Source organism: Rhodnius prolixus, unplaced genomic scaffold (genome assembly GCF_049639745.1).
Source record: "Rhodnius prolixus isolate KJV_2025 unplaced genomic scaffold, Rpr scaffold_2, whole genome shotgun sequence".
Classification (NCBI taxonomy): domain Eukaryota; kingdom Metazoa; phylum Arthropoda; class Insecta; order Hemiptera; family Reduviidae; genus Rhodnius; species Rhodnius prolixus.
Genome location: NW_027411592.1, coordinates 58,918,940 through 58,933,014, shown reverse-complemented (window position 1 = coordinate 58,933,014; position 14,075 = coordinate 58,918,940). Strand labels below are relative to the sequence as shown.

General features: G+C 32.1%; 2 protein-coding genes across 5 annotated transcripts in view; one reads left to right on the top strand and one right to left on the bottom strand.

Moving 5' to 3' along the window:
- Window positions 1-47: 47 nt before the first annotated feature.
- Window positions 48-14,075, top strand: part of LOC141448557 (uncharacterized) — a 40,949-nt gene continuing 26,921 nt past the window's right edge. The window contains exon 1 of the mRNA XM_074116981.1: window positions 48-209. Within this exon, the coding sequence (XP_073973082.1) occupies window positions 197-209 (13 nt within the window). The 5' untranslated portion in view covers window positions 48-196. The remainder of the gene's footprint in view (window positions 210-14,075) is intronic.
- Window positions 1,490-14,075, bottom strand: part of mle (dosage compensation regulator mle) — a 31,802-nt gene continuing 19,216 nt past the window's right edge. For 2 of the 4 annotated variants that reach the window (XM_074116957.1, XM_074116960.1), the window contains 16 exons: window positions 13,697-13,894; window positions 13,402-13,615; window positions 13,070-13,309; window positions 12,736-12,950; window positions 11,576-11,690; window positions 10,411-10,505; window positions 10,103-10,315; window positions 9,681-9,855; window positions 9,404-9,580; window positions 8,805-8,986; window positions 8,563-8,724; window positions 8,318-8,422; window positions 8,093-8,208; window positions 7,779-7,976; window positions 4,044-4,117; window positions 1,490-1,930 (listed from right to left, as the gene is read on the bottom strand). In XM_074116957.1, coding sequence (XP_073973058.1) covers window positions 1,695-1,930; window positions 4,044-4,117; window positions 7,779-7,976; window positions 8,093-8,208; window positions 8,318-8,422; window positions 8,563-8,724; window positions 8,805-8,986; window positions 9,404-9,580; window positions 9,681-9,855; window positions 10,103-10,315; window positions 10,411-10,505; window positions 11,576-11,690; window positions 12,736-12,950; window positions 13,070-13,309; window positions 13,402-13,615; window positions 13,697-13,894 — 2,715 coding nt within the window. In that variant the 3' untranslated portion in view covers window positions 1,490-1,694. Of the gene's footprint in view, window positions 1,931-1,976; window positions 3,178-4,043; window positions 6,771-7,778; window positions 7,977-8,092; window positions 8,209-8,317; window positions 8,423-8,562; window positions 8,725-8,804; window positions 8,987-9,403; window positions 9,581-9,680; window positions 9,856-10,102; window positions 10,316-10,410; window positions 10,506-11,575; window positions 11,691-12,735; window positions 12,951-13,069; window positions 13,310-13,401; window positions 13,616-13,696; window positions 13,895-14,075 lie in introns of those variants that run through there. The other 2 variants (XM_074116958.1, XM_074116959.1) reach the window with 2 other exon arrangements.

Here is a 14,075-nt window from a genome sequence, read left to right as displayed (position 1 = left end):
CAAGAGGTAAATTTAATTATGAAAAGACTGCGATTTTCTTATTTTGAATAAAAGAAATTATTTAAAAAAAATTGTAATGAAAGTTTAGTAAGTATTAACTAGTTGCAGCTAACAGTTGCAAAGAAAGAGATGCGTTTTTAGATGATTATAAAATTAAGTCTAATTCATCTTAAGAAAAAAAAGGAATGTGGGATAAATGACTGTAAGAGGTAGGTGTTTTTAATCTAATTTTATTTTATTTATTTTATTCCGTTACAGTCAAAGATTGATAAACGAAATCATATTATGTTCCTCAAACCACACTTTTGTTCCACAAAAACAGAAATTTGGTGTAAAAGTTTTTTACTTAAAGCTTTTAAACATTTGTCGTCGTCACCAATACACTCAAACAGCAGTCACTATCGCGCTACATTTTACTATTATGAAATTTATCAATTTAATTATGAAAAATCGTAATTCATTGAGAACTACTATAGTGTTAAATTCTCGAAAAGAGATTTCATATTCCTAAATGGACTGATTGGAATTATGGTAGAATTATTATTCTATGGTATGGTAGAATTATCAATAAAAATTACCTTTATTAGATTAACAATTTTTTTTTACATTTTTAATAAAAAAGAAGAATTCATTGCATTGGGAACATTAAATTAAGGAAAAAATGTCGGTTTTTTTAAGTTTAAGATTTAATCTTTGTGCACATTTCTTCTGTAAAACGATTTCTGGACAGGATTCAAAAACTTCATAATTTAAAAAAAAATAAAATAATTTTGCTTTCCTTATCTTAGAAGAACAAACTCGACTTTTTTCATGCTTCAAATCTATTGGCAAATTTATGCGTTTTAGTCACTTTTCCAGACTGACTTTGCTGCAAATAAATAATTTGACTGTAACTATGAGTATTGGATTTTTTCTCCTCTTCGAGTAGCTACGATTACTAGTAGCTTTATTTCTTCGACTTACATGATTTCAAAATTAAGTAATTTTACCTAAGTCGACAAACACGGCTTTCAAAGCCAAAAAATACTTGCATAAACAACGAATCTTAAATACGATATTTGTTATTGTACACACTAAAACAAACTATCGTTTAATGTACGAATATCTTCTCTAAACTGACCGGTATCGGATTCTCCATCAACAGAGTTTATCGCCTGATGTAAAGCCTTTTACATCCACTCCAGTAGAAGCCTCATTTCCATAGGTATCAACTTGGAATTTGTGAAATTGGGGCTTGCGTATTATCAAAACTGTGCCATCGGGAATGCAAACTTCATATGAGGCTTTAGCACGGTCTTTAACACGGCGACCTTGCAAAATAATGTAGTCTACTTTAAGGTACATTTCCTTTAGATTAGGTTTCATCAGGTCGCTCAGCACAAGGGTCATCTGATTTTCATGGTTTCTCTACGTCCTTTAAACTTCTTAGCCTAAGAAGTTTTACTAGAGGCATCTTTCACACAATTTTACAAAGATCAATTTGGACAAATTCAATAAAAACAAATCAAATTTATTCTATTTAAAATGAATCAATGCAAATTACAAATTAGCCTTTCTACGTCTTATAATATTACAGATAAATAAATTATTAAATTTAAGTTCATATTTATTTTACCAGTGCTAAACATCAGTGATTAAAAAAATAAACCAAAAATAGGAATTTTGGTTTAGGATAGAGATAAATATCATCTTCATTAGAATCTTCCGTTGCTTCTGCCGCTCCAGGAACCTGCTCCTCCGCCGTAACCTCTACTTCTTGAACCGTAGCCGCTACTACCAAAGCTACCTCCTCCTTTTCCTGAGCCGAAACCACTCCTATATCCTCCGCCACTACCGCTTCTTCCGCCGTAGTTCCCGCCGCCGCCATGATCCCAAATACTAGTATTAGAACTGCCACTTCTACGACCACCGCCCATACCCAATCCGCAGCCTAAATTTGGAAAGAAAGAAATGTTACCAATATTAACAAGTATCAGAGCATTATTATTTAGGGTGCAAAGAAAAAGGATGAAGAAATGAATAAAGCAACAAGCATTATAATATAGAGCTCATCTCCATCTGCCCGAATTCTGTCCCTCAAAAAAAAAAAAAAAAAGGGCGCTAAGGACTCTCCTTCCAAGAGGGACATCGGTAAGCCCAGAGACATATCGTCGTGCTCTAAATCTTTCAAGCATTATCTAAATCAGTGGTTCTTCAACTATTTTTTTTAAAAGCCAATTTAGAACAACTTTTTTTCAATCACCTTATTCGGTGCTTTTCCTTAAAAGTGCGAAAATGATGATTTACATAAAATGATGATGGGAATTGTAGTAGCATTTCAAGGATTAAATTTAACAAGGAGAGTAAGCATTTTGGCAATTTGTCTAAAATTGAATTAAAATCACATCTACCCCAAAAATATTTTTTATTTCAATGAGTTCTTATTCGTTAAAACAGGAGAAGCATTTGAAAAATTATCTGCAAAAAGATTTATAACCAGAACATAATACGTATATCAAGGCAAAATAATCTATTCCTTCAAATGAATGCATCACAGTTCCTTGCACCGAAGTGTTACTGACGAGCTTAAAGGTACCAAGATATGGTTAGCTTATAATATATGTATAAATTCAACTATGTAAAGATAGTTTCAAGACCCAATTTTGGCGAAAGGAAACCAGAGACCACGATAGTAATAGTAAACTAGGACAAGATGAAAAGTTCTTGGCATTTGCACAAAGATGGCGTTATTACCAATGAATGTAGATTCACGGCTCGCTTATTTCATTCTAAATACTCATTTCTAAATATTTTCTTAATATGGTGTCTTACAGTTGTACTTAAGGAGATTCATCTCTGCCTAATACCTTATATGAGTCACTCAGCTGAAATTTAAATATCTCTAAAGGATAAAAATATAAATTTTACAGTTGAACTATTTCTAGTCTGATCAAAGACATAAATTTGGTTAGGCCCCCCTTCTAGCAAGATCCAAAATAATCCTACTTTTAGCATTAATGTTTTAATTTATACCTAAAAATAAAATTATGATAAAAAGAACGAATAATATTCTTTAAAGTTGTCTTTATATTTTACTACAAACGTTATAATAACTTTAAAAAAAAAAAGAATTATAATTTAGTCACTACACAAAGCCATGTTTTCTTGCAGAACTTTGTCCCAGACTACATCTTTGGACTGCAAATTTAAAATATTTATTAAAAGCCATTAATAACGTTTTATAGTTTGTGTATAAGTTAGATTGTTAGGGCTTTCAAAGAGACATAGTTCTAAAAAATAAAACGAGTAGGTTCGCCGGACTGATAAGACAAATGTAAGGGGCCCAGTCAAATAGTCCAATTAGGGACAAAAAAGTTTCCTTTACGTAAATTTATATGTAATGCCATAAATGAACCACTTTTTATGAACAAAATATGCTGACTAATATTTTTGACAATTTATTTAATTACTTTATTGCTTCAAGAAGTAATTTTTCTGGAATTGAAGCGGAGTCATTAAACTCATCAAGAATATAAGCTTAATCCCTTCCTAAAATGGAATTCTTGGATGAAATTCATCACGATGAGGACTGGATGTAAATTACATGTACTCAGGTATTGAACGGAATTGTTTTCATACGATTCGTGAGAAAATGATACGACTTAAATGACAACGTATCAATTAGAACTGAACATAACGCAATGCTAAAAAATAAGTGGTACAAAAAAGATGTTGATTCTAAAGAACTGGACGAGAAACTATGTTACTTTATGCAGAAACCAGAATTTAAAATTTAGTCATCTAACACATACTATACAATTTATGAAGGCCACAATTCAGACATTATCTACATTTCCAAAATCTCATTGCGCAAAGTATCTAACTTTGCCTGCATCAAATGTAAGTAATGAAAGATCATTTAATGTATTAAAACCAACAGCGGATCATACTTCTCCACCATATTTTGTGCACTTACGTCTGACGTAGCATTCACTCTTAATCTTAGTTAATATTTACGATAATACAAGATACATATAAAAAACAATACAAATAAATAAAATAACCTCTTCCAAGTTTTGGTCTATTTGGCTCAACTGGTTCAGAGTCCATGTCACTAAAGATTCTTTTATTTCTAGACCTGAAAAAAAGAAGATATTCACCTATCAGTGGTCGTTTTTCGTGAATTCAATGAAGTGTACGGCATAACATGCCTTTATATCTTAACAACCCTTATACAATTTTCTTTTCGGGCAGATTTAATGAATTTTTATTAAGCTTTAGTTAAGGAAATCCAAATTCATATAAATAAGCTTTACACTTAATATTTTAGGCGGCTTTAAATGCTAAAGCCTTTACCCAATCAACGAAAGCTGTAGAGCTCGGGAAAAAATAATACCATGCGTAGTATTTCAAAACAGCATTCTGTACAATAATCTTTCTATGTAAGACAATAATTGTTCAATCCAATTGCTCATTACAACAGCCAAGATAAAGTAGAGAATTCATAGCACATTGGTGGTACTTTTAAAACCACTCCAATAAGATCCATAAAATAACAAATAGGAATTCCGTCATTATAGATGATTAGAGAAAGACAGCAGCTATGAATATTAGCAAGAGATGTGCCTTATTAGCGCTACAATGAATGTTTTATTTGCTCAAAAATCGAATAAAAGATAAAACCGGTCAGAACATTTTATTTCTACCTGGCGAAATCTGAGAATCCCGAAACATAGCTATTCAATGCACACAAGGTCCGTGTTGTATGAGTCAACAAATGTAGTGCTATTACGAAAATATAAGAAGTCGAAATCTCTACTCTAAACTGATAATTCTACCCTCTAATGATGGATGTAAGTCTGAAATAGGTCAAGGGGAGAATAAAAACATTTTCAACGGAGATCTCACTTTAAGACGATTTGACTTAGTTAATTTCGTGATAGTAAAGTTTAAACTATATTTAAATTAAAAAACGAATTATTCCTCCATTATTATTAAAGTGAGACATTATTTTCCCACTAGAATTACTCTACTCCAAAATTTGATCGGCTAATTTTATAAAATTCAAATTAAATTATCTATAATTAAGGATATTTTTTTTTTCTGAAGAGGTTACAAAGAAAATTGTTTTTAGAATTCAGAAAAAATCTCGTATCTTTAATTTCCAATTATTTTTAAGAGATTACTTTAACGAACAGTTCTGTGGACAACTTCCTTCATAGTATTTTACAATGTAATTATTATATATAGAATTTTCAAACCAAACGAAATTCAAAGTTTAAAAGAAATCTTACGAATTGCAACTAAAGAAAGTCGTAGAAGTGTTTCAAACAAGATTTTTGTTCACATTTTGTGTGTGTGCTGTTTTAGAACTTCAAACAGATTAAAAAAGTTGGTCATTAAGAATTTGATCACTAAATAATAATTTTAAAGAAATGGATTGGCTAAGTGATCAGCGTATTGGGGATTCCCACGCGAGGATCCTGGGTTCGAACCAAGCTGCTGCCCTTATACTTTTCCTTTCTAGGAGTTTCTAGAAAGAACCGGTCATGGAGCTATCTGCAGCGAGAAACCGGTAGTGCAATGAAAAAAAGCTCAGGACGCCAATGACCTTAGATGTCGGAACACCTTAAATTAATACTAAATAAATAAATAAAATAATAGCAATAAAAATGCGGAAATAGCTTACTAAACCAGACGGACGTCTGTACAATAGACAATTACAGAGCACGAAAGAAAGTCAATGCGTATAAAGTTTACTGCAGTGCTGTTGCAAATTGCTTAAACAAAAAAAAAGTTTCTTGCGTAAGACGCAGGCAATAAGTTGCCGAAGTAACTTGTGGAACCAGTGTAACACACTTGAAAAACTTGTAAATGTTGCTTTTTTAAAAAAATCCTAATTGGCTTGTTATGATCAGGAAAAAAGTTAGTCTGTACGAAGTAAAGTCTGTAAAGTAAAGGTATTCGCGCCCTGGCGACAATTGATGAACTATATCCGTCCCGCCATCCATCACCAATTAGATTCACACCAACTATATCGATAGATCAGCTGATGAAGCAAACCAAAACGCAGTCTAAAGGATGCCTGCTCTTTTATATTTAAGCGAGCATCTTGGAAGATTGGTGATTTTTAACGCTGACATATAATGTATATGTCATATCTCTCGCTTTCAGAAGTTGAAATCAGTGTTACTATATATGGTTGGTTAATAGTGTGTTTCCAGTTATATTACAAAAATTTGAATTAATTTGAAATGACAAGCATATTTTTAGTTAAAGAGAAAAAAACTGTTTTTATTCATATAAAACTGACATACAACTTGGTTGCAAGATATCTACAATTTACTAGCGGCCATCTAAAACTAGCAGCACAACCTCTTTGGAAAACATGAAAACATCCCACTACCGCCCTTGAAATTGTGGATAATCTTTCAAAATTGGAAAAAAATATATATGAAACTAAAAAAAAAATATTGAAAAGTTATCTGAAAAAACTACATAAATAAAAATACTATCTTTTAAGGTCAAGCAAGGAACGCAAAATAAATTACAAATAATAAATCTAAAATAAATAAATACATAAATCAGAATAAAAAAAATAAAATAAATAAAAATAACAAAAATATAAATAAATGATCATTCTTCATCCAGAAAAGAGTTAGGTGATTAAAACAGAAGTTCTTCTGAAGTTAATGGCCGTTTATCGACGTTGATTGTTGTAGTAACTCGCAGAATACCATCTGTTCCAGCGTGGACCGGAAATATACCCATAACCCACTGCAGAGATGGACCTGCGGTAGTATCAAGCAGAACTACATCAATAACTAGAATTTTTGGTTTTGTTTTGTTTATTGCTATTAAGTCTTCCATTCAAACAAACTGCTGAGAAACTATCTACGACTTTCATTTACTAGAATTCTTAACGTTTTAACTCATAATTTTTATTTAAATTCAAAAAATTTGAGATGTAACAAATTTTTAACAACATTGTCAATCTTTTCATTGCATTGTTAACCTATTAGCGATGTCTAGCACAATCTTTTTTTAAAACTGGTCCCTAACTAACCTTTAACTCTTTGCGGATAGGTGGGTTAAAAACTGTGCCACCTTTTGCTTAGCATTTGCTGCATGGTGGGATATATTTTAACCCACCTCGAAAAGTTGAAGTTATTCATACATATAGCTTAATATGTTATTTAAAGTTGTTCATTCAGTTGGCAGTGCTATGCACCAATGGTGAATGCAAAAATAAGTGAAATAATTTTTATATTTATTATAAACTTGACCGATAGTTCTTCTTTTTTTAAATGTATAATCTATTATTGTAAGTATAACCAACCAAAGAGTACCATCTACCAAATGATAACTAAATCCTGAGGAAGATCCAATATTGTTTGCAGGATATATGCAAAAACGTTTACTGCTATTCCCGTTTTCGAACAGACAGAAACCACATAGCCCTATATTCCCACATTTACCAGTAGAAACTCTAGGCAAAGCTCTTGCTAGGGGGAAAAAAAAATCTTAGTAGGACTTAACGACTGAAAACCAACTCAGAATAGTCAAAAAGCCAAAAACATCCAATAAATTAAAACTACATAAGCAACAATTTTGTAAAAAAAAAAATATACTACGAATGTAAAACTGCATGCCCAAAAATCAAAATTCAGGATTAATTATTTGTTCTCAAACCAAAATTCCATCATTCCATCCGCCATTCGGCGAAATTAATTGAATATATATACGTATTATGAATCTATATAAATTATAAATTAAATAAATATCAATAAAAAGCTTACATAGAATATTGTTTTAGACTGTATCTACCAGCATTGAATCTGCACAATTCTTTTATTACAGAAACCACTTCCTTATCAACGTCAGATAGATTCATTATAGATTCTGGATCAGAACTAGCTTTTATTACTAAATTTTCTAATACTGGTCGTAAGCTTAAAATTGCTGCTGCTAGTTTGGGTTCCATTTCTAAATTTACCCTAAAAAAAAAGAAAAAAAAAATTGTGGAAGAATTAATTCAGTAACTTGTCAAGTTACAAGATGTTATTCGGTTTAAATGAAAATAAATAAATAAATAAATAAATAAAATACAAACCAATTATCTAATCTAACACAATTGTTTACTAATTCCACTTTACGTGCACCAAACAATAACAAATGTAGCGGCGTAACCATAGTGGTTTGTTTACAGGATACTGCTCGTGTTCTAACCTAAAAAAATATTTTTTTTTATTCAAAAATAAAATAAATCTTGTAAACGAAGACACTAACTTGTTTTTTTTTGTGGAATTGCTTGAGTAAAGTCCTTTAAAATACTTACTTTTTCACCAAATACGAAGAATGGAGATGGGAAATTCGTTTCAAACTTTGTACAGTTAACCGATGTCTTATGAATTAAAGCTGGTTTTGATTCTGTAGTTAAGACCTGAAAAAAATTCATAAAATTAAAGAAAACTTTTGTAGAATATGGGTCTTTATTGCCTTGGACGAAACTTTAATTGTTTTTTTGTTAAAAAAGAAAAGTCTAAATCTATCTTCTTAATGTCGACCATAAAATGATTTTACCTTTCGCTTTTCCTTATGATAACAGACATTAGGATATAGTCCCATACATAACAATGCCACGATCATGTCCAAATTCTCGTCTTCATCATTAAACTGATAGAATAAGGGCTGTAAAGCTTCTTCGGGAAATCCGCAGGAAATTAGCAATTCCTTCAATTGCATCTACACAAAATACAAGAAATGAAAATAAAATCTCGTAAGACGAAACAATAACAACTTTAAAACGACTTTAGTACACACACCTTAGCATCGGCAGTCACTTTAAGTGTTGGTTGTGAAATCTGTCTATGCTCGCAGAATTGTTCTTCAGCTAGTGGGCCACGATTCGAAGCGCTCGCCCATTGACAGAATACGTTCAACATGGCTATATGGTCAGAACATCGAGTTCCAGCAAATGCTCTTTGCAGTCCAGTCAAACGGCGTTCTTGAGAAGGGGGAAATATTTAATATTAAAAAAAAAAAACACTCACAAAACGAAAGCTGTTTTCGAGGGAAATCATTGAAAATCTTATGAGTGAAGTACTACTTCTGGTAAAAAATCTATTTTGACCAAGATTCCTTGGGTCTTGAACCTCATTCTAAATAACAAAATTTACAAACTTCTTGTATTTTTTTTTTTTTTTTTTTAATTTATGTTGACGACTGACGAATTGACAGACCAATCCATAAACACACTTTATCGTACTCTGAGGATCAAGTGTTTCCGATGAAAAGTAAAAAATGGAAAATCTGAGCGATTACAATACATTCCTCTGACTTGAGGGAAGAAGAGGACAAAAAATCAAAATATTTCCCTAATTTCCACAATTGAATACTAATAATAATTTTTAAAAAAAATTACCCGTAATAAAAACTTCCGGAAATGTAGAACTGTTGGCTGCAATGGTAGCAAGAGCATCACCAACTCTGAATATAGTGCCCAAAATCATCATTTTGCCTAGTCTTGGTTCGATTGGTAATTTAGCAAGAATTCTTCCAAGTGGAGTCAGTTCATCATTTTTGTCCAAACACTTCATTTCTATGGAAAAATTAAGTATTTTTTTTTTTAAAATGGCAGACAAAAAAATTAAATTATTTAATATACGAGTATATATAAAACTATAAATATAACAACCAACCTCTGAGAAGTACTTCAGCTTCGATTACAGCATCAATTGGTGGCGGTTCCAATGCTTTACTCAGGAAATGACCAATAGCACCTAATTTTAAGAGTTTAATAGAAAGTGCCAATTGATGCAATGGCGTGCGGAACATTTCTGGAGTCATATGTTCTTCCAATTTCGTGTATCTTCCCTGAATAAATAAAGCACAGATTGTTTTAAAACAAGACTTCATTTATGCAAAGTTTATTTTAAGAATTGTACTGTAAATGTATGATTGGTCTCAAAAGTATACTTGTTCATTGTTAAGTACAGCCGTCATGTGCAGTAGCCTTTCGGTGGTACTGACATTCTTAAACCCGGAATTTTCTAAAATTTCCCTAAAAATATATATTAAAAAAAAAGAAGAAAAGTTGCCAGAAAAACTAAATCCTCTTTACCTTTGTAAGTAACCTAAACGCAAAGCCAGGTCTAACTCGACCAGCTCTACCTTTTCTTTGTTCTAAATTTGTTTTCGAAGCCCATACTGTCGCATAACTAGTCATATTATTGTGCGATGTGAACAACTTTATCTTAGCTTTGCATACATCAATAACGAATACGACATCATTTATAGTGATTGAAGTCTCGGCAATATTAGTTGATAAAATGATCTAAATTCAGATTAAGAAAAAAGAAAAAAAATTAGTTCTTGAAAAAATTATTATAGATCACAGTATTTACTTTACCAGATATAACCCATACTTACTTTTGTAACTCCCGTTGGTACAGGATCAAAGACTTTCCTCTGATCTTCTCTAGGTAACTGCGAATGAAGTGGCAAAAGAAGAAACGACGAACCACCTGCAGAGTAAATTCAATTGATAGAAATTAATTTCGAGTCCAATCAAATCAACCAATGAATAGGTTCGCTGTCTTACTTGAATAATCATAAACATGCTTAAGGTTTAAGACTCATCTGGATAAGATGGAATGGCTAAATTGAAAGGCAATGAATAGGTTCGCTGCTTCACTTGAATAATCATAAACATGCTTAAGATTTAAGACTCATCTGGATAAGATGGAATGGCTAATTGAAAGGCAATAATGAATAGGTTCGCTGCTTCACTTGAATAATCATAAACATGCTTAAGATTTAAGACTCATCTGGATAAGATGGAATGGCTAATTGAAAGGCAATGAATAGGTTCGCTGTCTTACTTGAATAATCATAAACATGCTTAGGGTTTAAGACCCAGTTGGAGAAGATGAAATGACTAACTTAAAAGGCAATTTCTCATTTAATTAGTTGTTCTAGTGGATATAATGAGACAGGACCATAGATACTTTAAACATGACTATGTACTGGGAATAAATATTATTATTATGAACTTTAAGAAATAAAAAAGAAATGTGAAATGTATATCGCCAAGTACTTGAAATAAGGAACCAAAAGGAGATGCTAAGTAAACCGAAAAATGTACTGAACAATCATACAACTTCCTCGCACTGTGCTGCCTAATTGAAACTTTCTGAAATTTATAATTATTACCGAAAAAGGTAATTAACTTGTAACACTGTACATGACTCCCCTAGAACTTTTGTAAAATGAATAGGAAAAACGTAGTTGAAACCAAGGTGACTGGACAAGCAAATAACATAGTTCAAATGAAACTCTTTAGGCCAATGTCTAGATTCTAAATTGCTGGGAGCTTGTAAAAACCATACTTTTAATCACACTTCCAATGGAGTGATGTTTTTCCAACTAAGAATTTTCATACTCATAATTTATTACGTAGATGATAGAACATATGATACAACTTACGAGGTGAGCTTAACTTCACCTTTCCTGAGTAATATTCGATACAGAAAATTTGAAATGAATAAAAGAAAAAACAAAAAAATGGAGAATTCGACAGAAAATATTTACTTACTAAAAAGAGGATGCTGTTGTAAATGTCTGAGAAGAGCAAAAATTACATTCCATCCTGGCAAGAAAATCAGTACAGCTCCAGGAATATCAATATTTTTAATATGTTTCAAAAGAGCCTGTGAAAAATTCATGATATATCTAAATTAATATAGTCGCTTCAGGAGAGAATTCCATCAGTTTTTCTTATTCAGGAGGATCAAGTGCGCAAGATTTTATAATTTTTCAAAATGGGATTATTAATTCAGAGTTTTCCTTTATTTGAATCTTTATTTTTAGGGAAATAATTATTAGTTTTCAATTATCGCCCTTAAAAGTTGAGTTACTACGGATTGAATATGGTATCAGCAGCGTTTAAAAATTATCCAAAAAATAAAAATAAAAAAATCTATACATTTTTTTGGTAGGCAACTATCCTAAAAGAGCCCACCATTTTATATTTTAGAGTATAAATATTTGTAAAAGATCCCTTAAGTGAAATATTAAGTTCATTTAATAAGTTAATTTATCCTCGCCATATTCGCAGACAAACGAGCCAAATTTCGCGACTGCCTGGTATGCATTTCGGGTGGATTGCACTGTTTGGATATGATTTCTGGCAGTGCAGATGATTTTTACTTGTCGCTACAACTGGAGAATTTATTTTATAGCGTCTGGAGTGATTTATAATTAATATTTCCAGAATCCTATAGCGTTGTTCTGTACCTCTCTGATTTCTAAAAGTTGCACCAGAAGCTACTCCTTGCCATTATTTGGTCCGCATGCGACTTAAGGCCAATGGCATTACACTAAGCCTCTACTGATTCATGTAGTCTAAAAATGAGGATTTGGAAAAGCAGCCATCTGGTTATAGACCGATAAAAGTATAGACTTTTTAAGGCCTTGAAAGACTCAGAAATAAATTTACACAACGTGTTCCCACAAGCTAAGGTAATTTCTGCATTGCTAATTACTGCGCTAACTGTGCCAGGAAAACGAAGAAACGGCCTTGTTTATCTTGTTCAATTGCCAGTACAATCATTACTTTACGACAAAAGAAGTTTTTCAGTTTCAAGAATCTGAATTCTTTGTCTGATACGTGACATAAATAGGGGCAACGCCACAATTAGCCCATTGGCTTGGCAACCAGAAGGACTCATTCCATGACTTCATCTTCAATCTTACCTCAATTAGCTCAAAACTGATCTCCTTTTCACTCATTTTTGAGACAGCATGCCTGGTACTTGGTTCATATTCCTCGCCCACTTTTAAGTTCATATTCTCATCATCTTCTGCACCTACATTTTCATCGTCCTTATCTTTATCTTTCTTATTTTTCCTAGAAGTGTCCGGAGGTGGATCAAAATTCAACATTTCTACTATGTCTTCTAAGAAGTATGCTACAAAAAGAGGAAAAAAGATAAACACAATATTTCAATAAAAGAGAAAAAATAATTTGTTTAATAATAAATATAAATACTTCGCAATGCGTATTGAAAAAAAAGATCTGTATACTAACATTTCACGGGATAAGCTCTACCAGGTACTTCAATAACTGGACATTTGTTAAAGTACTCAGAGAATAATGTAGTATCAATAGTGGCCGACATAAGTATCACCCTAAGATCTGGGTAAGTGTGGACCATATCCCTGACAACAACTAATAGGAAATCCGAATTTACATCACGTTCATGGATTTCGTCAACAATAACGTGGGATACACCTCGCAGTCCATTTTCTAATTTACGCAGAAGTACACCTGACAAAAATTTCAAGTATAAAAATAAACTGTAATGTACAGAAAATTTTTAATTTTATAAGTAAAACAGTATTGGTTTGATTATTTTTTACCTATAGTACAGAACATGATTCCTCCATAAGCCCGCGGTAGGCAGGATTCAAATCTAACCGAATAACCACAGCTAGCTCCTAATTCTTCAGATCTTTCACTAGCAACACGGTCAGCCACTGAGATGGCGGAAATACGTCTAGGTTGAGTAACAATTATGTTACAGTATGCACCTTGGCCAGATTGAATGTAATCATCTAGTATAAATTGGCACACCTATTACAAAACAAATGATACTTAATTAGATGTGAAAAGTTTTTTAGAGAATCAAACTAATTATGAAATCACATATTTCACCTGCGTAGTTTTACCGCATCCCGTGTTTCCACGTATTATAATCACAGAATGTTCATTGATTGCTTCCATGATTGGTCCTCTCATTGAGAATACTAGAAGTTCTTCACGTTCTTTAATCATATTTTGTAGTTTAACGTCACTCTGAAGACGTTCACGATATGCTGAACAAAGATCATCACTAATCTGATCTAGGGATGCCTAGAACAAGATAAAAATAGGAATAAAAAAAAAGTTCAAGTAAGCCGTGAGATCCCTCATTACTCCTCATTAACCAACTTTATCGATATGAAATGGAAAAGCGATTGGAAAATTAACCAACACGTTACAGTCGTTGAGTGACCAAGATATTAATAAAATATTTTTTGCAACTAACTCGACA